Genomic DNA, 25,588 nt, shown 5'->3' on the forward strand with positions numbered 1-25,588 from the left:
TTTAGTTTTCTTTTTCAACTCTCAAACCTAGTCGAATAATTGGATCAGATTAACATCTAAAATGTCAGTTAAACAACTAAATTAGAGATGTCATTTGTTTTCAAACACCATGGTGCTCATTCACAATATTAATAATTAGATTCATGACAACAGAATGATCTTACAGTTTTATTAGCAAACAATATTAAATGTCCACATTAGCGTTGATTGGAAGAGAAAACGTCACATTTGTGAAAACATTTACAGTTTGTTCAATTGTTTTCAGGATCGCTTACCTGAATCAATTTCTGTCAGTGTTTAGTGCTACCAGAGAAAGAAAAATCGGTTTGGGAATCAATACATGACATTTTAATGGCGCGTCAAGGTCGGGAGAGTCAGTGTGGATCCATTCAAATGGAATAACTCCTTCAATTACACTGATTTTCTGACTTAATTGATTTGGATCTCAGATAACACGCCATTGTTATTTTAACCAGGAAACTGGAAATAAGCTTACATAAGAGATGGGGAATCATTTCATTAAATCCTCAGAGGATCATATAATTTGAGAACAGATTGATTCATATTATGAGCATTTTTATAAGTGTTCCATTAAGGTTTTGGATTTAGATTGTAATGGCAGGTTACAATAAATTCTGTTATAGCTATGGGTGGGTTGGCTTTTGTCAAAGGCGTTCACAGCCTAGCGTGATCTTTCAGGATGACTTCCAGCTTCTGACCCAGCATGACGTTTCCACGAATCTTGAGCTTGCCAGAGAAAAATGCCTATACCGTGGAGAAAAGGAAACGTTTCATTCCATAAATCTCAAAATATTTGGACAAACTGGCGGCTATCCTTAGCAAAAATCCACTGGCTCTTTCTCTGGGTTGATCTTTTGAAAGAAGGAAAAAAAAAAAAAAAAAACCCACGGGGATCAATATGAAACGTCGTGACCAGGTTATAAAATCGGTGCTCGCCTGTCACAGATGAAACGCTGCAGCCATATCAAATGACGTCCATTGATTACCTGTGAGAGCTTCGGTCTTGAAAGAGCCCCTCGAATGGCTCGTTATTTGACGTATTGAATGGAAGATGTCTTTACAAATTGGTTACTTTCACTCAAACGGGCTACACTCGGGGAATCCGACTTCACCCTCAAAGATTCATTTTTTCTGGAGTGAAAGCACAATTCCTTCAAGGCTGACTTTGCAGCTAGCCCTATAACACTACAAATGGTTTCAAAGAGAAGATGAATGTTTTTTCTTTCTATTTTTACAAGACAATGTGTAGTAGGATGATGACATATCTAGGTTTGCATCCCTAACTGGTGTACCAGTATCATCATAAAAGATGTTCAGAAAATGTCAATATGGCAGTGTTGTTCTGACATGGCAATAAATAATCTCGATACATCACTGTTTAAAAAAATATATATAAAATATAAATCTATTTAAAATATATAAATAATATATAAATATAATAGTATAAATATATATATATTTTTTTTTTTGCCAATTTAAAATTCTGTTACAGAAAAAAATATATCTGCCAACTCTCAACTCAAACCTACCTTCTGAGGGTTGAGTTTGTCTTGCACTATCGCCATGAAGTCGTCATCTGATGCCGTGAAAGTCGCGTCCGTTTTCCCGCCGTAGCTGCCTCCGTGTAGCGCGCCGCTCCCGTTCTTCAAATCAATGGCTGGCAAGCAAGAGGTACTGTTTTAACAAACCCCCATGTGTTTAAAGCACTTCATTCCGACCGGCTGCGATGCGTAAAATGCGCTCACTCCACTCGGCGACCTTCTTGCCGTCTTTGGTGATCTCCCAGCCGAAAACGGCGTCGACTTTCTTAACCAGCTCGCTGCCGGACTCTTGGATGCGGCGACCAATCTCTGCAAACACCAGCTCGCTCTGGAGGCCTGACCCCGCCTACGCCGTAGCCAAAAATCTTTAAAGTTGCGACCTCCTTGTGTGAGATTCACAGATAACCCACCTGAGGAAGACCGGGAGACGTCTCAGGCGATTCGTGTAAATCGACATAAGCGCCCGAAAGCACCACGTCGCCTGTCTCCTTGACCTGGAAGAAACCAAAAAGCAGGTAAGAAGCTGAATGACAAAAGTGTTTGGATTAAAAGTAAACCGTACTGACTTTACACTGAATGTGGACTCTACTGCCTTCCTTCCACATTTCCGTCTGCAGAGACTGACCGGGTATCACCGGTTTCAGAAAGCGGACCTGCGAGAAAGCCACACAACCTAACTTTCAAAAACGGTAAGGGAGAAATTTGACTACTTGATAACAAAACATGGCATTTTTTTTTTTTTTTTTTTTACAAGATATGATCCCATGGCCTTAAGTTACTGCCGCTAAAATTGAACTCTAGCAAAAAAGCATTGCGAGTTAATCCAACAAACCTTGATGGCCTTGAATCTGGAAGGGTCGTTGCTAGCAAACTGCTTGAGGACATGTCTTGCCGCAAAGCCAAATGAGCACAAACCGTGCAGGATGGGTGACTGAAAACCTGAGCAAAAAAAACAATACCAGTGACAATACCAGCTAATTTCAGCAAGACAAAAAAATAGGGTGTGTCAAATCGAATATAATTCCTAATCTTTAGTATATTTTGACAAAAAGCATCTGGCAACCGTCATGTCAATGCAATTCAAGTCTTACCCCCCATGGCAGCAAAGCTGGGGTCAATGTGTAGGGGGTTCCAGTCCCCACTCAGACGGTACAAGGCCGCCTAGGGGGACAGAGATGACAATCATAATCTAGAAGACATCTACAAGAGCGAGGCCTGGCAATCGTTCTTTTTTTTTCCACATTTGATTTGCTTCTTTCTCACCTGGTCGTTAGTGGTGGGATCAACCAGCACGACGTCTGGAGCACGCTGAGGCGGCGGCGCAAGAGGCTGCGGGGTTTTTTTTTTTTTTCGACACAGCGGGAAGCCCCATTAATATTCCTCATGTCTTATTGCATTGTCGTGAAAAAAAAAAAAAACACACTTTAGCTTTCTCCGATGTTCTTTTGCCTCCGAAGCCCCCGGCGCCGACCACAAACACGGACCACTGGTTGAAGCAGAGCAGCTCGCCACCGCTGTAAGTGTTGACTGAGAGAAGAAGGGAAGGACTTTTGAGTCGGGGGGGGGGCAGTTGGGAGGATCACAATAGCGGAGGACTCACTCACCATCCAAGAGGATGACAGCCCCGGAGCCTTTGTCCAGCACGTCTGCGACGGTGGCCTCTGAGGTCAGTTGTCCTTAACAAGGACAAGGAGGAGCAAAAAAAAAAAAAAAAAGTGATTTCAAAGATTTGACATTTTTTTTAGAGGGTCAAGGCTCTGTTGAGTGTTTCATACCAGAGGTGGGAAGAGGTTTGTAGAGCTCTAAATATTGCTCGCCATGTAACACCTGATGCGTGACAAACATGTACTTTAAATATTGAATTCCAGTGATTCTTCAGCTAACATTATGCAGTTTTTTTTTTCCCCCCACCCGTGTGAAGTCAATATTGAGTCCTGGCAAAGAGCTCAGGCCACCGTCCATCATGCTCGCCTGGGAAGGAATAACCCCGAAGGTCGGGAGGCAGCCAAAATCTGGATGGCCTTCGTATAAGAACCTGGCAAAAAAAAAAAAAAAATAAGGTGGTGCAATGTTCCGTCCAAGGCCTCATTTTTTTTAGTAGCAGTAATCACACCTGAGGTGGTCGGGGTCTTTGGTGGACATGCCCACGCCAAGCGCGTACAGGATGCACTGCGTGTGCGTGAAGTCAAACGTGGCCACGGGAAGTTTTTGTCCCACTACTGCAGTCTAACACAAAGAAAAAAAAAAAAAAAGAGGCTCTCATTAGATGCTCAGTTCGGCCCGTCTCTCGGCACCTTCACACTCAAGTAATTATCAAATGAGGCTTCCTCTCGGCCAAACCGCTTCTTCATTTGTCTTATCGATGGCCGTCGTCTGGGCTTTTTGTTCAGATCGACGGATGTGACTGCTCCCGCGATTGCACAATAGCGATCGGCAGCCGCACGAGGAGCGCTCCAAAGCGATGACCCAGACGTTTTTTGTTTTTTTGTTTTAAATTGACACCGAGTTCTTTCAAATATTGGACCCCACTAATCTATTATTCATGTGCATGGCCACACACACACGCCACTTTTCTAAGTTTGTACAATTGGATCAGGAAAGTTAGTATTGACGCTAATATTCGGTTATTTGCACTCACAGGGTTGATGCCAGCAGCTGAGGACACGCCGGAGGTCGGACTGGCGGTAACCCCCGATTCCACTTTGGACAATACGTTCACAATGGACTGAAGAGATTCTGTAAACAGGTAAGGCAGATTAACACTGCACATGAAGATAAGAGACAAATTCAATACAAATTCAATGCAATGCACACTAAATGAAACAGTAACTAATTATTGTTATTGTCTTATGGGAGTAAAAACAATATTTTGCATGAATTCCAACATTTCTTAAACAGCTCCAGGGTTGATGAAAATCTTATAAATACGAGTCTATCGGCAGGTAGTTATAGCAACAAGATTCGGTAATAAGCTACAAATGAGGAGGCAGCACAAAGCCGAGCTAATGAGAGCGGCTAGCTCCCGTCGGGGGCTTCCACCCCCGTGCGCTTCGGCGCCACTGGGAGGGATGGAGGAGGCGGAGAGAAATAACGCTAAATGATAATTACAACAATGATTATGCGTGACTCACTTTGAAACACTCCTCACCTCCACTTGTTTTTTTGTTTTTTTTCTTGACCTCTAACCACAGATGGAGGCAAACTCAGGGAGGAATACAGATGAGTGGTTTGGGTTTTGGTGTTATGCTACACAAACGCCATAAATAGTAATTACTACTTTCCTATCATGCATTTTATTGCATTGTTGACACAGCGATACAAAGACACTTATGTTTTGTTCGCCCGCCTCTCGGACCTTTACTAGAATCTGCATGTGATTGGGGAGATGGTTTATCAAGTGGTGAAGTTAGTAAATGAGACTTTCCAACCTTTCGACCAAATTGTCCGAAATTCGTCACAGTACAAATTGAAAACAGTCACCTCTTAGACAGAGACCTCGCAAAACGGGCGTATCCGAATGAGTCACTGCAGCCGTTATTCGTTTATGCCTTGTATATTTAACCCAGTGAGGCGTTTTTTTTCACACAGTGACCCGCCATCGGGAAATAATTGGTTGACCTCAGCCCCGGCGCCTGGTGTGATTTAATACTTTCAGGAGTGGGTGCCAAAAGTTCAACTTCCACTCCTGTCCCAGAATTGTGTACCTCCCTTGAACACGGGTAGAATCCTGATACTGCTTTCCTCCCCGAGGCATTTTGTGTCATTGCTGTTCGAGCTAAGCAATCTTGGGGGGGGGGATGCTAACTTTCGCAGGTGATTGCATGGCAGTTTAAGGATAAGTGTCTGTTGTTCAACTGCCTGCTGGCCCTTTTCAAATCGTTGCCTCTGTTAAAGTGAAAAGACAATCCAAATGTTTTCTCTCTAGTCTTAATACGACATTCTAGGCCTAGTAGTAGAGTGTCCGCCCTGAGACTGGAAGGTTGTGGGTTCAAACCAAAGACTATAAAAATGGGAGCCATTGCCTCTCTGCTTGGCACTCAAGCATTAAGGGTTGGAATTGGGGGGGGGGGGGGTTAGATCGCCAAAATGATTCCCGAGCGCGGCACCGCTGCTGCTCACTGCTACCCTCTCCCGATGGGTTAAATGCCGAGGACAAATTTCACCACACCCAGATGTGTGTGTGTGTGACGATGATCATTGGGACTTTTCTGATTAATATTGCTTATTATTTGTGGAATACAAGTCAAGCAACAAAATTCTCCCGTTTTATCCATTTTGCCGCTTACTGTCGACTGAAATTGACATGACACTTGCCAGGGATGAGGTCATAATTGAAGCAGTACCTTTTGTTTATTGATTGAACTTGTAAGCTTCCGGCGTCAGAGAACTACTGACCTTGTATTGAGGTGGGCTTGCTTGCGTCTGTAAAATCACAAACTTTGTCCCACTGGTCCCTGACAGCTTCGGGTGTCATGGGCTGGTTGCTCTGTCTGGTGATGCAGCCCTGAGTTCGCTCCCAGCGCACTGAACACACACATAGTAGGAGGTCATTTTGAAATGGTGCTGCTCTGGGCTAGTTAATAACAGATGCATAGAGACAGGACGAAAAAAAAGAAAAAGACTCACATTTGCCGATCCAGCCCGCGCCAACCTGCATTCAGATGAATCATCATAGAAATATTAGAACAGGTTGGTGGCATCTTTCAGGATACTATGGGTGGGAGTGAGACCTGGCTGCAATACCTCAAAGAGTCCTCCATTTTCTTGGCATTGTTCGTGACTGAGCCACAGCACCATGGGGGCCACGTACTCCGGCTTTAGCGCCGCCACCAGATCTAAATAAAACAAACACAGGCGGACAAAACCACAGACTGGGTTTCAAGGCGCATCTGCGGGGATCACTTCACTGCGCCGCTAACAACACATTTTAGGGCAGAGCAGTGCACAGAAATAGCAGCATGTTGTCGAGCTACATTATCATTGGAATCGTTTTGGTTAGTCATGCACAACCCCGCCAGAAAAAAAAAGAAAAACGTAAAAAGTAACTTGTGAAAGGGCCACTTGTATGTATCATCTCGAGACGTGGTCCCAGCTAAAAAAAAAAAAAAAATCTGAGCTCTCATTTTTAATTAGGTTTAATTCATAAAAAGTCTACGTATTTAAATATACTATGAGAAATGTAACGATTCATTGAAATCCTTGGAATAAAATATGCGTCGATAGATTTCGTATAGCCCTGAGAGGACTTTATAAAAGCTGATATGGCTCGAACCCAGCATACTATGATTAAGTGCAAGCAACTGCAAGGGCAATATAGAAATGTGGAATAGGTGATTTTAAAAGCAGATTCATATCAACATGCAATGGCTGTACCTAAAAGTAGTATGCTGCCTTGCAATAAGAAGAGACATAGCTCTCTTGTTACCATGGTGACCATGGGTCACCGTTTTATATTAATGAAGCAGCTCAGCCAGCTCAAATGAAATTTCTAATTAATTTTCCCCCAGTAAGAAATGATAGGGGGGGTGGGGGGAGAACTAGATGTCCTCAAATTTTGGCCATTACAAATATATGACGGCCATATAAAGTATGGAATTCCAAGTCGACCTTCTATCTGCTTACCCGGAGGCATGACCGTCTCGGTGAGGCGTGAGCCGGCAACGGGAGCGATGGTGTTGCAGTGGATGTTGTATTTGCGTCCTTCGATGGCCAGCGTGTTGGACAGGCCCAGCAGGCCCAACTTGGCGGCGCTGTAGTTGGCTTGGCCAAAGTTGCCGTAGATGCCCGCGGCTGAAGCCGTCATGATGATTCTAGGTGGCGTTAATGCACAATGGCAGCCGTCACGTTTGCGCGACAGGATGGACGAGGGATGCAAGGTCAAATTGTTCCAAGACTTCTTGATTATTATTTTTTTTATTAACACAAATCAAAGGATAATTCAAATTATCCAGGTCAATCCTAAAAGCAGAGTAGCCAAATGAACACTTTTGGGTTTTTTTTTTTTCATGCTCAGATTTGCATATCCATATCTAATGTGCCGTCTGAGCCTTTTATGCAGATTAGTTTTTTTTTTTCTCGTAAGACCGTGACGCCAACTGAGCTCGTCATATTCAAGAGCATCAAACGGCTGATTTACGTTTGACTACCCGAGGCGCTCGACGGGCTTCCAGTCTTTCTTTCCGCAAAGAAAAGCACCAAAACATGGAAGCGTGTCTTACCTGCCAAACTTTTGCTCCTTCATGTGGTTCCAGGCGGCACGGGTCACCAAAAAAGAGCCTCGCAGGTGAACCCTGTGAATGAGGTCTGGGAACAATTTGAAATTTGTCATCAAAGACTCCATTCAAATATTTCCATTTTGTCCGAACGTGCCGTAAAGGCCAAGAGGAAAGTCCGAATAGTCCCCTCTATTTATTCATTTCACGACCTTACCCCAATCCAAATCGCTTGTCCTGACGAATGAACGGTCACGAAGGATCCTTCCAAAAAGAGAAAAAGGCTTGTAAACGGCGGCGGACAGTGATGGAAGAGTTGTTTTCCCCACCATAAAATGACTTACCCGGCATTGTTTACGACAATATCTGGAAAAAAAACAAGATTTTAGATATGAGATTTTGTAGGTACACAAGCCAGGGCTGTCAGAGCTGTAAACAAAAACATTAACAACAACTCTATCCCGCTAACTCGCCCGTACTGAACCAAGCACAGCTCTGGAACGAGACTTGCTCAACCCAAAAAGTCGAATAGCCATGATTCATGTTACGTGGCTTATCGATCAGCAACTCACCTATTCTTCCAAACGCATCCAGCGCCGCTTGAACGACCTTCTCTCCGTCTTCCACGGAGTCTGTGAGCGTGCGAGATCGAGACGGGGAGCTTTAAAACCAGCTGAGTGATTTTCTATTCAAACTGACAGTTACAATAATACGCTCATGAAAAGGAATACACAACAAACGAGGAAAATCCAATTACCTAACCTACTCTGATAGCCACTATTATTGATTGCAATGCATCATTTCAATTGGTTCAACCTTTTCATAGAAATGATACATTTGAATTATACCCATGCAAAAACAACCGTCTTTCATTACAGTGTCAACTAGTCCTAGTTGACCTCCATTTTGTTCATCCAAAACCATTTTTTTTTTCCTGACAGGAAATGATGCTAATCTGAGAACAGTTGACCCTGTAATGGATTCATCCAATTCGTCGATGGTAAAAAAAATTAAAGGTAGAAAATGGGGGATACAATCTGTGTGCCATGAGCTCAAAACAGAGAGAGAGAAGGCAGGTAGAAGACAAAATGGAGTCCGCTCCAAAAACTTCTCACCGTAGTTGGCCACTGCTTTTCCTCCCTTGGCTTTTATCTCGTCCACAACCTTATCGGCAGCCGCAGAACTCTTTCCGCCCCCTTTGGTGTCTGCCCCAAGGTCATTCACTTGAATATAGCGAGAGGAGGAAAAGATTAGCAATAAATGGGCGATGAGTGCAGTTTTCCGCCGGTGATTAGGAGCGTTTCGCTAAGCCTCGTCACACAGTTCAAGGGCGACTTCGTGGTAGATAGCGGCCACTGTTGAAGATGTTTACGACTAAGCTTTGCGTTTAAATCACCGTGTCAATCAATACAATGCACTGGAACGTGACACCGTTTGATCCGCTTAAAGCCGAGGATGCGCCATAAGATCGCAAGTGGAGCTTAGCCGTGAACCGTGCAAAATGATGTTGCTTCACACGACGAAGCAGAAAGTCTGCACACCCCTGTTGAAATTAAAAAAAAAAAATTATAATACTCTATCACACACACACACCTCTCCACTGTGTCTAGTACATGGCGTGTATCTAGTTGAGTACTGCTAGGAAACATTCTTCAGTCTAAAAGACATTTTTTTTCCTGTTATTTTATAACCAGAGTCTTGTAATATTAAACCTTTTCTCGTAACATGATGTTTTTTTTCCTCGCAATATGGTGACCTTATTCTGGGATTCAGTGTTTGATCGAGACAGCTTGACATGGGCTGGCGGCGGGGTGGAAGTAGGTTCGGTTGGGAGGGCAGAGGTTAGATGCATGAACATTTAAAATTTAAGTTTAATTATCTACATTCCATGCAAATTTTGATCCATGTCACATGACAATGCTAAGTAGAGCACTAACTCCATTAGATTATAAATGGATTTCTGCACAATATCAAAAAAATATCAGGAACATTAGTAATAACATTTCAAATCGAGTGCTTATGCTAAGAGAAGCACTAACTACATTAGATTATTAATAGATTTATACACACTATAAAAAAAACATCAGGAACATTGATAATAAAATTTCAAATTGAGTGTTGATAGATTTATTGCCACCCCTTGGGCATTTTGTGGAATTGGCAGGTGCCCCCCCCCCTAAAACCACCTCGGCTAATTGTGTATTTTCTCAGTTTATATTTTTCAATGTGTAAACAGTAAAGTCCCCTAAAGCTTTTGAATTAAAGGAGATGAGATCAGAGTTTACATTTACCTACAACAGAGGCTCCTCTTTCAGCAAAGGCCAGTGCATATTCCTTCCCAAGACCTGCGCACAAGTCAAATGAGTTTTGTTGTGGTTTTTTTTTACTCAATCAAACACACAACACACATTGTTTGTTTGCTTTCATATTGCTGCGTGTGCCTCGCGGATTTGCTGAACTTTGATCCCGGTGGCCGACTGGAAGCAAATGTCATGTCTCTAGTGTAGTACTGTAATCTCTGCAAAATCATGCTTTATTAATTCTACTGCTGCAATCCCTCATATGAGTATTTACGTGTTAGCACGTTGCAGCAGCATATTATGATAGATAGTTTCGTCAAGACAAATACATGCTTACGGAATAATAGTGCACTTTGTTATCATAACCCCCCCCCCCCCCCTTCCCCCGATCATCTGTTTAGCATTCCGAAGCTAACCACTTGGAAGTGAGCGTCGATGACAGTCGCGTTATTATGCAAAACGATACTGTCATTTCCAAAGTCATTTTACCTCCTCCGGCACCGGTGACGAGCACAACTCTTCCTTCAAATGACAAAGACATTGCTATTCGTTTGTGATTGTAGAGCTGGACTGCCTGCCACTTGGGTTCTTTTTCCAAGCAGGGTGAACTTTCACAACTTCTACTTCCGCAAAGAGGAGGCTGATCCCTGCGAGGACCAATCAGAAATGAGAACGTAATTAACCCTTTCCGTACGTCACTGAAAGGAATCCCTCACGATCCTCATGGCAATGAACAGAAATGTAATGTTTGTCCCTAAATACCCAGGGAATTAAAAGATTGCCTATTTCTTAGGGAAATATAAAGTCAAATTTCTAAATCAAATAGTGCAACAAATATAGTGCCGTCATCTTACGAGAATAATGTCATGGGTTGTTGTTTTTTTGGCCCCCCAAAAAAGCATTTAGTATGGCGATTAAGTCAAAATGTTGTTTAAGTGGGTTTTACTTGTTATTAAAAACAACCCTTTGGCTGACCACAAAATGTGGCAGGCCGGATCTCCCACGAATTATGGTCAAAAGTTCAACTTTGTTTACATCTAAACATTACTTTTACCGATATGCATTTGAGAGATCTCAAGTGCGCCTTTGCAAAATGCAGCTGTTTTTATCTTTAGTTTTAATTTTATATTTTTCCCCTGAGTGTTATAGGTCACAGAAATTAGAAACAGTTTAAAATGATCTATTTATGTGTCATTTTTATTGTCATTTGAAGAAGGGTGTGTCTCGTTTATACCCAATTTTAGTCAAACATGACTGTGAAGTATTTCTTTGCATTAGACAATGGGACCTTGCAAATGCTTGGAATCTACTGTATTTGTTTTATTAATCGGTTAGTGGCCACTACTGGACAGTAATTCAAGCGAGAGACAGGAGGTAGAAGAAGGAGGGGAGGAGGAGGAGGAGGGAGAGGAACAAGCAGAGCATCTTCTTCTCCCGGGCGCCTCACACTCTCCGAGGAAGCCGCAATGGAAACACGATGACACGGAGCGGCTGGCTAGGCGAAACATGGCTGGAGTGCCCTCAAGCATTGTCCGGGGACATTTTGCCAACGACAAACGTTAAAGAGATGCGTGTGATGCTGACGAAAATAATCGACGGTTGTGGAGAATTAACAAACGGGCTTTTCTCTTTTATGCAGCCAACTTCCTGCGCTGTCTGCTTTTCGTTTTGATTTCTTTTTTTTTTCTCCCCTTAGTGTTATTATGTTTCTAAACGAACACATTCTTGTCAACAAAATGTTGAATTTGCCGCTCTTTGGCTGGAAGAGCTCTTCGTGGACATCTGTCTCGTTGTTACTGGTTCATGTAAGGAAAATGAAACAATAGAAATAACCCAACACTCCTCATGGACATTATGACACAATATTTACTCCTAAGCGGTTGCTGTCACACGCCAGTGCGCATGCGCGGTGGTTAGACGGCGTTAGCTCGCCGCCTGGCAGCCACAGCGTCCTGCCCGGGCTGGCTGCGATGTAGTCGCACGAGTGGGGAGAAAAACAACACGGGGAGGATGGACATGGCTAAAAAGTATCCTCGGCGCGGTGTGAAGACGGTTTCACCGGTGGACACGCTGGTGGAAATAGACCGGCCGTAAAGTGTCAAGTATGTCCGGGACACCCGACGGCGCAGAGGGAGCAGTGTCCAAAGTGCAAGTCAAGAAGGAGATCAAGACCATCGTGGATAATTTGGAAACCATCCTGGGCGACCTCAAGGATGTGGCCAAGGAGCTCAAAGAGGTAACACGCACACGCAGGGATCTCTCATTATCACGTGTGTTTTTTTTTTTTTAATGAATGCTGGTAATGTCAACCCCTTCTGACACACGTACACTTCCAGCTTCTCGCTCCTCCCCCTGTTCTGAAAAACATGTGGCACAGGAGGAGGTGTGAACCCCCCCCCCCCCCTCCCCCCATGTCTTTCACACATGCAGGGCTTTGAGGAATGGAAGCCTGCATTAGTTTATAATGGTTTTTACATCTCGTTTCATCACCCCATCCCAGTCCTGGACCACCTGCCGACTCTCCTACTTGAGTAGAAGCCTGAGAGACGTGTTCAAGAGCAACTTCTGCTTTTATGTCCTGCAACTTTTTTTTTACTGTTTTCTCCATGTTTCCCCACCAGGCATTGGAGATAAATAGGAGCGTGAAGGCGCTGCAATCAATCTTTTGTTGTTTTATGCGTCTGATGTTCTTTTCTTTTCTCCCTCCGTTTCGCCCCTCATATCCCCCCCCCCCCCCCCCCCCCCTTTTGTTGCTCGCAGGAAATTGTGCGGAGGATCATTTGTTCGGACACCACGCGAGCTGAAAAGATGCCTCGAGGGGCCGTTGCTATCAATGCCAGGGTTGGCTTATAATCCATTTGAAATGCTCGTATCTGTTGGACGGGGTGCTGGATACGAGCCTCGCTCTGAGGAGGCACCCTGCACAGATGCTTGGCACGGGCCCGCATGGTGGCTTGGCCTACAGCGGCGGCTGCACGCCGGGATACTGCGTTCTCACGTCTTGCACGTGTCCCAACAAATCCTCCCTTTTAGACGCAAGGCGAGAGTTAAGCTCCATTACTTTATCCATATTAGTATCCTCCTTTTTGTCGGTCTAGACCAGGGCTGTCAAACTCATTTTGATCTCGAGTTGCATCGTAGTCATAGTTTCCTTTGGAGTTCCATTATGATTGTCAATGCCTTATATATACTACACAACAAACTGAGGAATAACTAGTTTTCAAATCAGAGACGAGTAAAAATTTTTCTAATATTTTCAAAGAGATGAGTGGTAATAAAATTGCTTTTTTTTTTTTGAAAGTGAAGACATTTTATAATTGACACATGAAGTTGATTCACAATTTGTCTTCGCAGGCCACAATATAACGATGTGGCGGGCCGTATCTGGCCCCCGGGCCTTGAGTTTGAAACCTATGGTCAAAACACATGGTGGCTCTTTCAAAATAAATGGCAGCTAGCCAGGAGAAGGGATGTGAAGTTTAACCTCTGTCTTCTCGTGCCTTGATGCTTTTTAGCATCAGTGATCCTAACATGCTTTTTTTTTTTATGTTGGAGGAAGCTGGCAGAAAAGTCACAACATGCTGCCCTGATGGGCTTTATGATCACTAAATTGGATGCTAACAAAATTCAGCCGCAAGGTTGAAGGGACTCCCTTCAAACAATCAAAGACATGGAAAAAAATCATTCTGAACTTGTTGTTCCCGAAGAAAACCGTGCTCCCTTTCATCCTTCAATCAGCGGATGACGTTAAACACACCGTGTTTCCGTTCCTAACTCAAAAGACGTCTTATGTTCAAAATCAAGATTGAGTTTCCCCCCCCCCCCCAAAAAAAAATGAACAAAAATCTGCTGATAACGTTGCTGCGCCAGCAACGAAATAATCCTTTTTATTCAAGGCGATACGCTGCTCTCTGCTATGCCTGACTCAACCCGGGAAGAAGAAAAAAAAGCAGACAGTCGAAGTGAAATGCAGACAAATAGAGGCGCTATGTTGGTGTCATGTGACCAACCTGCTTGGCTTTTCTTCATCTTACTCTGCAAGCTTTGTCTTACTTTGATGGGAGCCACTCTTCAAACCTTGATCAATTCAACTCAGTAGACTTGCAATGGACTTTTAAGCATCACAACCAAAACATGTTTTTGTTATTTTGAACTCCTATGAACAAACTGCGTCGGCATATAATGGCCGCTCTGCTGCTTTGTGTTCCGACACACTTGTTGAGTGGCAAAAAATTGAAGTGCGGTTGAGTTGAATTTGTGCCCGTGGCATATCTCACGCTTGAATATTTTCCCCCCTTTTTATCGAACAATGTGGTCTAGGCTGCTTCTGTGTTTACTGCAGTGAATTTGTCTGGATAATTCACTCTTTGTAAATGGCTCCATTCTTGGCCTAATTTCTTCTCGCGGTGTTCATTGAATTCTCCTACAATGCATTTCTCTCCTGTCCTCTTCCACCTTGGCACACCATGCACATAACCAAGACTGATCCATCTTGTTGTCATTACTCGCACTTGTCGTTCTCTGATATGTTCTTCTATTTTGAACTGTTTTCTCTGAAACAAAACATTTTTCTTCTAATTCTTCCATCAATGCTAAAAAATGAGATCCAGATCTGGAAATTATTCCATGATTTAAGTTCCTTTCAAATGACATTTCCATGCCAGACGTTGTTGCTTTGATGTCGAATGAGATGGTTGGAATCCATCAATCAGGTGCAGCTCTGGCAACCTCACGGCTGTCCCCATAAATTACCGAGATATTTCTTTTCCTCCCCGTGGTGCGGGGTGTCAGCGTGGTGGTATCTCCATTGATTTTTAATCTCCTCAATCAAACTGCGGCCATTTCAATGTGCAACTTGGAGCTTTTTCAATCGAATTGCGAGACTGCTTCATTTCTTCTGAGTTTGTTATGTGTTGGCCAGGTTGTCCACGATATCGACACGCTGACGTGCGACCTGCAGCTGGAGGAGGACGGTCTGACGGATAGCTCCAAGACAGACACGCTCAACTCCAGCTCAAGTTCCACCACCACCACCACGGCGTCCAGCCTGGAGAAGATGAAGCTCTTCGCCGACGATTGCCTCTTCATAGCGCCGGCGGCCCCCGTGTCCCCGCTCCTCGCCCTCCCTCCCGCAGTTTTGACCGTTCACAAGAAGGCGCTCCCTCCCTTGCCTCCGCCCCGACTCACCTCGGTGAGAACCGAGCATCACAACGGAAAGAATCTGCCTCATCCCACGTTGGTGCTATCAGGGAACGTATCCAAGGCGAACGGAACCTTATTGAAGAACGGTGGCGTTTTTTCCTTGAAGCCCAACCGTGAGCTATTCTCACCCACGTCGTGTTTCATTACAAACGACGGCAGTGTCCCGGAATCCGGCCCGGTTCCTACACTGCCCAGACCGATGCCCCTTCTCCGCCACGAAAAGAACAAATGCCCCAAGGCCCCCGGCCGGGAGCCCCGCGAGCGTGTCCGTTTCAGCGAGAAGGTCCAGTACCACGGTTACTGTCCTGACTGTGACCTGCAGTACGACGTGGATGACTCAGAGTTGCACTTGCAGTCGGAGCTGAGCGAGATGCGGCTCAGCCCTGTGCACTTTTGCTCCTCTTCCTCCCCTCCTCCTCTTCATCACGAACGAATACTGGAAAACGGCGGCCTTTCGGTCAGCCGCAGTTTTGCGCCCAAGGCCGCCGCTCCTCCTCCTCCCCCTTGCATAGCACCCCACCCGGGCTCCCTCAAACCCCAGAAAACAATCCTACGCAAATCGACCACAACCACGGTTTGACGACAAGCTCTCCCCCACCCCCTCCTCCTCCCCCCCGCGACCTGTCTGACATACACGATCCTGAATCATTCATAGTGTTTTCTACTCCAATTTTTCGGATTATTCAAACAAGCCAGGCCGGAAAACGGCAGACGGAGGAGGCAAAATAGAAGCAAGTGGCATCGCCGTGAATTCCGAGACGTACGCACGCAGATTTAGACCGAGCGGTGAGTTTGTGTGCTTGCGAACGTGTGTTTGGAACAAAAAAAAAACAAAAAAGAGGAAATGATGCATGTTTGGCTGCACTGAACTTTTATTTGCTTTTGTGGGACTTGATTTATGGCCATTGATGTCCTGATTTTGTATAACATCTCGGGAGTTCCTGACGAGTCGCACGCGATAGACTCCGGCTGACCCGCGTTTCAGAAGAAGACGATTGGATGGTATTGAAGCGAATCTAGTGATGTGAATATTTTAGGAGCGACTGTGCTAAAACTGCATCTGTGTCCGTATGGGAGACTCCTGGTACAAACGAGTCTAGGGAAGTTATGTCGGAGAAACACTAATTAATTCATGCTTTTAATTTGCTTCCCTTGCATTCTGGATCTTCTCCGGACACAAAAATAACTAGAGAGTGACTCGACGGAATTCCATAGGTAGATGCGGCTAATCAGCAAACTGTCAAAGTCGTTCAGCCTTCTGAAACCAAAATCTGTCCAGGAAGTGTTATGCAATAATCTTTTTTTTTTTTGCACAATCCAATGGTAGCAAGTTCCAAATGGTGGATTGTTATTTCCAACTTGATTCTAACTTTGAAGAAAGAAGTGACAGCTGTGACATTGTGACATTAGGTGACGTTTCAAAACACTTATGATGATCATTTACTCGAGTCCCCACAGAGCTCTGACAAGCCAACGTGTACCCGCCGACTCTACCTTGGACCGACCTCTGCAATCTATGACTCAGCGAATACGGTTTGAAGATGATTGGTAGGAAAATTGAGCCCCCTATCTGGCTCTTACAAGAAATGTGCACCCATCCATGCCGTAATCTATCTTTGGATATTGGGTATGCAAAAAAAATTGGACGTAAACAAATTCCAATTCTGTAAAGTTTGAGGATAATTGCTTTCGAATGACGCCTGCCTGGCAAAGGTCTGAAACAATCGGTCATCATCAGTTCTCAGAGAACATCGCTTTTCCCCCGTTAAGCCGATGTAACATCATAGCTTGGCATACGCTTTAATGTTTAATAGAGCTGCAGATTTGCGCGTGACCTTCCGCGTGCATGTGACTTTCCAAAACGACTGTGCGGGTGTGGAAAGACACATGTCCAGCGGGCCGAGTTGAGGAGACAGCATCCCCTGGAGTGGGCTGAGAATAGTAGCACCTTCCTTGCGGTGATGCCCTTAATTAGCCGCATTAGTCTACGGCAGATAACGCAAAGTGCCTCACACGACCTTTGCGCTGACATCACCCCACTCCGACTCAGCGACATCCGCTGCACACTTTTTTTTTTTTTTTTATCCGAAACAAGGAATACAATTTGAAGTAAACCATGACCCAATCAGAAATGTAGGGCAAATGCTGTGGCTTTTGCAAGGCGTTACATAAACAATTTTCATGTTAATGTTCACACACATCTGCCGTCTTGCTTGTCCATCTGCCAGCATGATTACGGCAAAACAAAAGCGGACCGCTTCGAATTGAAGACAGAGATGCCGTGCGGCTTGAGCGCATCCAGGAATTTTGACCTACTACTTCACGTTGTTTAGCATCTGTGTCTATTAATAGATGTGTGTATTATACGCTTGCACACTATTACATCAGGGAGGAATAACCATAAATCTGAAACCAAACGCTTAAGCACGTAGATTAACAATGTGTAGTAAATGGAAAACTTACATTTTTGCAGTTAGTCGCTCGGGGGCCTTTGTTTACTCAATTACAAATGGGATCGGGGTGTCTTTTGAGGGGGAGGGGCCATATGCGAGCATGTCTGAAGTAATATTAGTTTGTCAATCCACTGCCGAATCAGGAAATGAAACAGATGCAGAGGTGGTGAAGAAGTGACACCTTTGATAAAAAAAATTAAAAAATCTTACAAAGCGACCCCACATATGGGTCAGCCGGCACTAGCGCCGTCTTCCATCTGTAGCCATTGGGTGGCAGACAGATGTTTCCACATGTGGCTCTCAGTGCCTCCACAAAACGAGAACTCAAGGTCAAGGCGACGACGGCGGCGGCTGCCAAATGAGACAGGTGCGCGACTTCAAAGACGTATCAGGCTTATGTGTTGTTGTTTTTTTCCACCGACGATGGAAAATGTCCAACGGCGCCATCTGCTCAGATCTGGCAGTACAGTTCAGCCTCCTCTGGTGTGCCGAGGTCTGCTCAGAAATGGCCTTTTGTCGCACATTTGCACTCTGATGTTATGTAAATAGAGCAGCCGGCTTAGTTTGGAACCTCCGACGTTGAATACCGTAATGCTGACTGACATCCGAGTTTCAAAAAGTATATAAAACGTAATGTAAACAGCAAGGGGCTTGCATCATCATGAAAGTAAAATATTTGGATGGCTTCCTCCTACATTTAAAAAAAAACAAAAAGACATACACGCTAATCAAAGACACTAAAATGTAGAGTCGATAGGACATTAGGAGCATACATTTCTTTTGAATGTGATTGGTTGGTTGCCTAAACGTGCCCTGTGATTGGATGCTGACGAGTCCGGGCCTCTCCGTAATTGAATCACATGTGTCAATGCTTTATTTATACCATTAAGGCAGATGGCATGTGATAAATATTGATCGAATCGCTTTAGTTAGTGTTTTATCTGTCCCTTTTTGAGTTCGACATGCTCACTGATGAATCCAAATCCGAGGCGTGACATCCCGGCCTCTTGGATTATGCATCCGTGTGAAATGAGCCAAGGGGGAAGAAGAGAAGGCGGCGGGGGCTGCACGTGTGTTGGACATGAAGTGTTGTTAACACAGACAGGTGCAAGTCGGTCATTGAGATGATGATGGATCTCATCATGCTAATTAAATTAGCCGCATTTGTAACAGTCATAAGTGAGAGAATGACAGTTTCTGTGTGCATTCATTGACTGGACTCAAACAAGTCTGCATCTGAGACTCCCAACGCTTTGCTTTTTGGACACATAAAATTATGACTATGGTCATTTTATCTACTTTCTTGCAATTGCTTAGTGGTGGAAGATTGATTTTTCTGGTTATTAGTTGAATAAGACTTCCATCCATTCATTTTTGTCCATCTCAAGGTGCTGACATTCTGGATAATGGGACCCTTTAGTGGTCAACGTGACCAGAAAAAAAAACATTCTGTTGATCTTTGTTAGTGCGTGCCGCTGCTGTCAGTAAAGACGTTTTCGAATAAATCTCTTATTCTGGATGTACACAAACACAAGAGACTGCAAAAAAGAATCTACCTAAGTGAATTTAACTTCATGTATCTGTCAAATCTCATCCGCTTTAAGCAGAATTTGCTGCGGGCGTGCAGGGTTGCCGGGTGTAACGTTCAACTATTCAGTGAGATGAAACTTTGATTAAAGCCTTTCATCCGAGTCTGATCCAGCTCATGAGTTTTGCAGCAGTGTCAAATCAACGCAAGAACTCCCATTTAACAATATCGGTATCTCTATGAATATTTGCATTGTATTCTTTCACAACACAGAACAAATTTGAAACATTTAAGTCAAGTTGGTGTACTTAAGATGACAACACTCATGATAATCACTCATGATAATGATGTTTAATGACTGGACTTTAGCTGACTGGAAAAAAAAAAATGCTTTCACTTGGCCCGTTTTAGCTCTCACTCATAAACTCAGGATGAGCTGTCTACATGTTAGCTCCTGGCTTTGGGAAAGAGTTGGAATGGGCAGGAAAGGAGGAGGTGGATCTTCACCGCCTCCATCATGATTCAGGACTGAGTCAACCATTCTGACCTACTAGTTCTCCGGAGCCCACCTCTCTCTTTCTTCACGTCCCAGACGATGCACGACTCCCACTCACCGACAAATCTGCTCACTATTTATTCTCTGAGAGTCTCCCATACTGTATACGTTGCATCTTTGGCAGCTTTTCAAACGCCCGTCCCGCTTGTTTGTCTTGCGTGTCCTCCACTCGATAACTTTAAATTACAAACGGAGCTTCTCGCTCATTACGCGTCCGCTGATAAATGACACGGCGGTGTTTTCACTTTGCGATGGAGCGAAGCGAGGATGTGTAAAAGCTAATTGGGCAAATGATTCTACCTGCTGCTTCCGTAATTAACGAGAACACTGTGTAGCCAACATTGTGTCCTCACAGCGACGCAAAGAGAGGAAAATGCTTTGGAAATTGCTTGATAGGCAGTGGACAAAAACACAGGCAGGTACGGTACAACCTCTGACCAATTCTGTCTTGCGTTGATCCGAAATTATCCAGAAAATGTATTTCGTTTATAACTTTGTAACTAGGTATTGTGACGTCATTCCTGATCGTTTGAAGAACGCCGTTTGACACTGGTGTAAAGAAAAATGACTTATTTATGGATAAATAATTTCATTCTGGTGATTGGAAAATTGTTTTAAGATAAACATTTGAGATTTTTTTTTCGTTTTTTGTTTTTGAACATCCCAAAATGTTGAAACAAGAATTCTGTAGAGTGATTGATGACCAGGTGACGTCAAACACCGACCGCTTTGGCACTTGACCTTTGTTTTACGTCAAAATCAATCGGCTTCTTGCATAATGAAATAATGACAAGACTGCCCTTTATCATCTTAGTCATGTCAATTCATGCTTTTGGTTATCGAATAGTATTCATCCCCCCTGCGAAGCATTGCCAGCTTAGCACCCAACGTTTACCAAGCTTCTCTGACCTCTTGGCTTGGACACCGTTCATAATCAATAAGGCTCCCGCTCTGACATGGTTGTAAAATGAATACCGGCTTCACAGCGTAACGTTTGATTTGTCGGCCGTGTCTTATAAATGTCAAACGGAGCCTCGCGCTGGAGGTGCCTCTTTGTCTATTTTCCTCCCATTTTGCAACCTGGCAAGTGCATATCGCTCCATAAAAGTCTGCAATAAAGGTGTCAAGAGTGAGCTACGCACAAACGCCGGGCCAGCGAATATTAATTAGCCGCTCGTCGTCTTGGGCCGTGCGCTGCCAAGAGCTCTTGTTCAAATGTTATCACACTTTAGCGACGTGATTGAAAAAGACAACGTTGGAAGCTAAGTAATTGAAGTCTCGTGTGCCTGAAAGTTGGTATCAACGATGTGGAAAGTTCATTAACTTGTAAAGTGGAAATTTGGCTCACTTGAGTGATACTTTTCCTGGACACGATGCTGGACAATGAGTAGGCATCCTTGCCCTGTGTGTACCGTCATAACCACAACTACTGCATTTCTTCAAAATAAACAACTTCCGTGCGACTGAAAAATATTTAATAATCATGACTTCACTAAACTCCTGTGGCTGTGTAACCTGCAGTACAATTAGCTTTTATCACAGAGGATAAAGAATATATACGGTAATGTTATAGTGTCTGTCTAAATGTGCTGTTGCACCATTTTTTGTTCAAATAGCTTAATGCGTTCTAACAATGCTACTAATGGTTAGCGGCTTTATTTCAAAACACTTATCACATGTGTGGATAATCCATGGCAGATATTTACAGCCACACTTTTATTTGAGGAAAAAAAAAAAGTGTGTAACCCTCTTGAGATGTTCTGAAACAGACTTTATGTTGAGATTTTTTGTACTCCGTCGGGGATTGTTAAAGGTTTGTGGCACGGGCTTGCACGTCAGCAGTGTTCCAGACATCATCTTGTGCTTGTTGAAGCGACACAACAAGATGACAAAAGAGGGTATTTAAAGAGCGCCGTGGGCTATAGATTGTCTTTTACAAATCCTTTTTTTTTTTCCCCCTGTGTGTTAGAAATGCTCCAGATGGTTCACTGCTATAAATGTTCAAGGTGTGTAATGTGTACGCCTCACAATACTTTCATTTCCCTCAGTGCAAATAGTTGTCGTCTGGACCACTCAGTCAAGTGGGTCTCGTTCGTGTTCCCTCTGATGCCTTTACTCTCTTTCATTCCCTTGCAGGTCCCCTGTGAGACCCTCCAGCCCCACCTGCGAAGGATGCCGGAGAGTGGAAGCCAAGCATCTATCTTATTGTTTGACTGCTCTCTGCCAACAGGAGATAAATCCAGGCTTTGGATTCTGAGCACCTAAAAAATAAAATAACTCTGATACAGAAACGGGGAATGAGGATGCAGACAATAATATTCGAAGAAATGCTGTTGTAGTCCTCACAAAGTCAGCGTAAACAAACTTTATTTATATTTCGTAAATGTTTACTGAATATTACACGTCTATAAAAAAAAAAATAATAATAACATTAACTAATAAATGCAATCCTAAGAGGTTCACATGATGTATTTAATTGTGATGGGATGTCATTGCACATTTTTTGACATTCTTTGTGGGGACCGCTACAGTGGCTTGGCATCTGGCTCAGTTTCTCAGTTAAAGTAACTATTAAATAAATGGTCGTTAGAAAACTGCAAAGATGTTGACTCACGCAGAAGTGGAAATTCACTTTTTGTGAAGTTGGAGTGTGTTTGTTTTTGAGAGTCTCTGTTCTCTGCTGGACTGAAGCCAAGTAAAATTAATGTTCTGTCGGTATGCGCCGTCTCTCACAGACAATGTGTTCATCAATATCCATTTCGCTATGTGGACACGGATTGATGAGAAAATATTCATTTGCATCAAATATTCCTTTGTATACAAAATTTACACGAGCATGTTTGATATATCGTATGGCTCTATATTTTTGTCTAACAGAGACTTTTAACGTTTGAATAGAGGATATTTTTGATATGGTGTCAGACGACTGAGAAGTGTCGATAACTAAAGCGTTATCGCCGAGAGACGCTTTACAGACAGAGCGGCTTTGTGCTAGCGAGCGCGACCAATATCAATGGTGCGAGGCGACAATTGTGTTGTGCTGCCAGTGAATGCGAGCGCTCACCTTGTCCTTCCACGCCGTCTTTCCCGACTCATTTGTTTGCAGCGAAGCTGTTCTCACATCTCCTGCCAACTCGATAACAAATTGTACCTTCTCAATTGTTTCAATGCAGTCGAACCTCTGAAGTCTAATGTCCCCGAGGTCGTACAATTGGGAGTTTGGGTCCCACTAGCAGTTTTTTTTTTTATTTCTCATAAACTACATTTATGTTATCGGTCTCTTGGTACCAACATGGTAGATGTTCCGACTTCCTCGGAAATGACCTTGGTCAACGTTTGACGTTGTTGGAGGATATACGATTCTAGAAACACAAAAAGAAAAACATTTTGGGAAGAGAGATTTCCTAACTGTGGACGTTTGGTTCACTTTTTTTCTTGCTTTTAGTAATTCTAGTTTGTTGGAGATGACTCCACCGTCCCCCTCCCCAGCAGGGGGCGCAGTGTTTTTTTTTTTTTTTGTGTGTACCTTTGTACCAGAATGCATTGCCGCATCCACAATTGAACTTTTCCCCTCAGTAAAAATATTAATAATTATTAAGTGTCTTTTTGTTCCCCATAATTTGTTTAATGTGTGTTTTAACGTTTGCATTAGATGTTAAGCCATGTGTTAAGTCAACATTATACAATATTTCACCGTGTCGCATCAAAGTATTCATCTCATTTGCTAATAGCAAAGCAGCTTTTTCAGGTCCAGACTCAGCAGCATTGCCAACGTCTGCTTACAAGCTGACACCTGTCCTCCAAAAAATGTCTCATTCCAAGGAAAGAGGAGCCACTTAATGAGCTGTTGTGCCAGCAGGCAGGTAAACAACCGATTGGTATGCAGGACGCTCATTCAGCAAGCAGCCACGCTGAGCAACACGCTGAGCAATGACAATAATCTTATTGTGACCACCCCTGGGCAACACGGCCATTAGAGACATAAATAGGGAGACTCCAGGCTCACAAATTTAGAACTGATACATAGTATAACGTGTGAGACCTCAGCGGCTCTCGAGTCCTCAGTTCAGCAAGCAATTCATTCTGGATTTGCGTTTGGCATTTCACGGCTTCTTTTGTGACATTTCTTCTTCCAAAAAAAAAAAAAAAAAAGAGGGAAAAAGGAATATAGGTTTGGTATACTCCTGGGTCAATGAGAATTCTGCCTTTTGTTACCATGACGACCTGGGGTAGAACCTTGACTAGAGCCTTGTCTGCTCTTCTTGTGAGAGCCGAGCTCAGACTGGAAAGGCAAATGCATATTCAAACATTACCGAACGATGAGAAAAATCCAATCAAATCTGAGTTCCACCAAATAGTGTTCGACTTTAGAGGTTCCACTGTATTGTCTTAGTTGAGTTCGATCATGTGCTTCTCTGAAATGAAATCAAAAATATTATGACTAAAGAAATGAACAAAAACGTCCTTGGCAAGACTGTTGTGAGGTTGCAAAATGATGTAAAATATGCATTTACCGAGATTTTTTTTCCTCCACATTTGTAACCAGCAAATTGAAAGAAAACGGGAATATCTCCTCAATGAAGTTATATATTTTTGCTGTATGTGTCTGCCAATGGATGGAAAAGAGATTATAAGAAGTAAACACGTTACACTTGAGGTCTCTATGTTCTTATTGCCACTTGGCAGTCGTCAACTTTCTTAATGGAGTAAAAATAAACGGCGTTAATGAGAGCATCTGTCCGACCGTCTCTGTGAATCAAAGCAGCTTTTTTTGAAGGAAAATCAAAATGGCATCGGCATCCGTTGCAGTTAATTGGAGATGAGTGCGATGAGACTGGCGGGCTTGCCGCGCGGAGCGAAAGGCCATCGTCTCTTTCTCTCTCTGGAAGATAGAACCAATGCGCGGTCAGCAGCCGCATTGTGGCAGAGCGCCATCGTAAAAAAAAAAATGAAGGTCAGGGTTGGAGAGATTAAACGGGTTAGAATGTCAACAGTTCGAATTCGTCAGCCTGAATGCTGTCTTGGGATAAATTGACTTTTAGGGTTAGGCTTTTGACCGTCATGGATAAATCACAGCAGTGTATTTATTCACTTCTTTAACACTTTTACTCAACTAAATGTTAGCTACTCATCCAACAAATGTCACATCAAATACTGTAATCGGATAGACAGCCTTGTTGATGTTTTCCTGTCAGAATGTTTGTTTTGAGTATTTTAAATTGAAGACTTTTCTCACATCCCTGCTGCATCAAACGTTCATTCATGCACGTTACGTGTTTGGTAACTGACTTGAGTGCTCTCAGGGTAAAACATCTTGACTTTTCATTGGTTATACTTTTGTTAGTTATAATTATTGAAATAGAATTCTTGTTGAGGGATATCAAGATTTTCAATCAATTCTAAAAAATCTCTCGAAGAAAACGTTTTCATGCCAAATATTCCTAAAAATTTCATTGAACTATATTTATGCTGTACTAAAAGCACTGATTGAACAATATTATGTAGAATTTAAAATATTGTAAGCAAAATCGTCTTTATAATAAATAGTTTTATGGTAAGAATTGAGACGATTAATGCATACTCAAGTCCCATAGTGGAAAAATATACTTACTGTATTATTTCTTCAATTACAAAATAAATAATAATAATATTACGCTGGTATTAGGAGTATATATGAAATTAATATAAAAAATATATATACGGCAGTCACGCTATCATGATTTGTATCGAATCGCACTGCGGTCTCTCGCCGTTTGTAGGGGTGCGCTCGTTTTC

General features: G+C 43.2%; 2 protein-coding genes and 1 long non-coding RNA gene across 5 annotated transcripts; 1 reads left to right on the top strand and 2 right to left on the bottom strand.

The window, feature by feature from the left end:
- Positions 1-155: 155 nt before the first annotated feature.
- Positions 156-10,729, bottom strand: hsd17b4 (hydroxysteroid (17-beta) dehydrogenase 4). The gene is made up of 25 exons (XM_085910761.1): positions 10,564-10,729; positions 10,066-10,119; positions 8,890-8,997; positions 8,347-8,406; positions 8,119-8,140; positions 7,992-8,038; positions 7,781-7,865; positions 7,185-7,372; positions 6,306-6,397; positions 6,189-6,213; positions 5,958-6,086; positions 4,201-4,298; positions 3,676-3,788; positions 3,474-3,597; positions 3,338-3,389; positions 3,167-3,238; positions 2,986-3,089; positions 2,826-2,891; positions 2,654-2,723; positions 2,395-2,501; positions 2,129-2,215; positions 1,973-2,056; positions 1,767-1,908; positions 1,551-1,678; positions 156-765 (listed from the first exon to the last, which is right to left on the bottom strand). Exons 1-25 carry the CDS (start codon positions 10,613-10,615, stop codon positions 676-678), a joined length of 2,199 nt encoding a protein of 732 aa, XP_085766887.1. The 5' UTR covers positions 10,616-10,729; the 3' UTR covers positions 156-675.
- Positions 10,479-24,469, top strand: prr16 (proline rich 16). Of its 3 annotated transcripts, none has more exons than XM_085910765.1 (4): positions 10,479-12,310; positions 12,835-12,915; positions 14,996-16,062; positions 21,950-24,469. In XM_085910765.1, the coding sequence occupies exons 1-3, from the start codon at positions 12,179-12,181 to the stop codon at positions 15,854-15,856; spliced, it is 1,074 nt and encodes a 357-aa protein (XP_085766891.1). In that variant the 5' UTR covers positions 10,479-12,178; the 3' UTR covers positions 15,857-16,062; positions 21,950-24,469. The 3 variants fall into 3 exon arrangements, with proteins under 3 accessions (XP_085766891.1, XP_085766889.1, XP_085766888.1); XM_085910763.1 differs by lacking the exon at positions 12,835-12,915 and adding an exon at positions 21,783-21,819 and having other exon boundaries at positions 10,480-12,310; XM_085910762.1 differs by lacking the exon at positions 12,835-12,915 and having other exon boundaries at positions 10,480-12,310.
- Positions 21,287-25,530, bottom strand: LOC147058270 (uncharacterized). The gene is made up of 3 exons (XR_015065932.1): positions 25,425-25,530; positions 22,878-24,695; positions 21,287-22,074 (listed from the first exon to the last, which is right to left on the bottom strand). It is a non-coding gene; the product is annotated as an uncharacterized LOC147058270 (long non-coding RNA).
- Positions 25,531-25,588: the final 58 nt, after the last annotated feature.

The sequence above is a fragment of the Syngnathus leptorhynchus genome, chromosome 4 (assembly GCF_054491065.1).
Source record: "Syngnathus leptorhynchus isolate UIUO chromosome 4, UIUO_Slep, whole genome shotgun sequence".
NCBI classification, from domain to species: Eukaryota; Metazoa; Chordata; class Actinopteri; order Syngnathiformes; family Syngnathidae; genus Syngnathus; species Syngnathus leptorhynchus.

Bases quoted from the DNA above. Each gene is read 5' to 3' on its own strand.
- hsd17b4 (XM_085910761.1), bottom strand. From the start codon at position 10,615: ATGTCTTTGTCATTTGAAGGAAGAGTTGTGCTCGTCACCGGTGCCGGA. The intron at 7,866-7,991 runs GTAAGGTCGTGA...AATTGTTCCCAG, and splicing joins GACAAGCGATTTGGATTGGG to ACCTCATTCACAGGGTTCAC. The intron at 2,892-2,985 runs GTGTGTTTTTTT...AAAACCCCGCAG, and splicing joins GAACATCGGAGAAAGCTAAA to CCTCTTGCGCCGCCGCCTCA.
- prr16 (XM_085910765.1), top strand. From the start codon at position 12,179: ATGTCCGGGACACCCGACGGCGCAGAGGGAGCAGTGTCCAAAGTGCAA. The intron at 12,311-12,834 runs GTAACACGCACA...TGTTGCTCGCAG, and splicing joins TGGCCAAGGAGCTCAAAGAG to GAAATTGTGCGGAGGATCAT. The intron at 12,916-14,995 runs GTTGGCTTATAA...TGTGTTGGCCAG, and splicing joins CCGTTGCTATCAATGCCAGG to GTTGTCCACGATATCGACAC.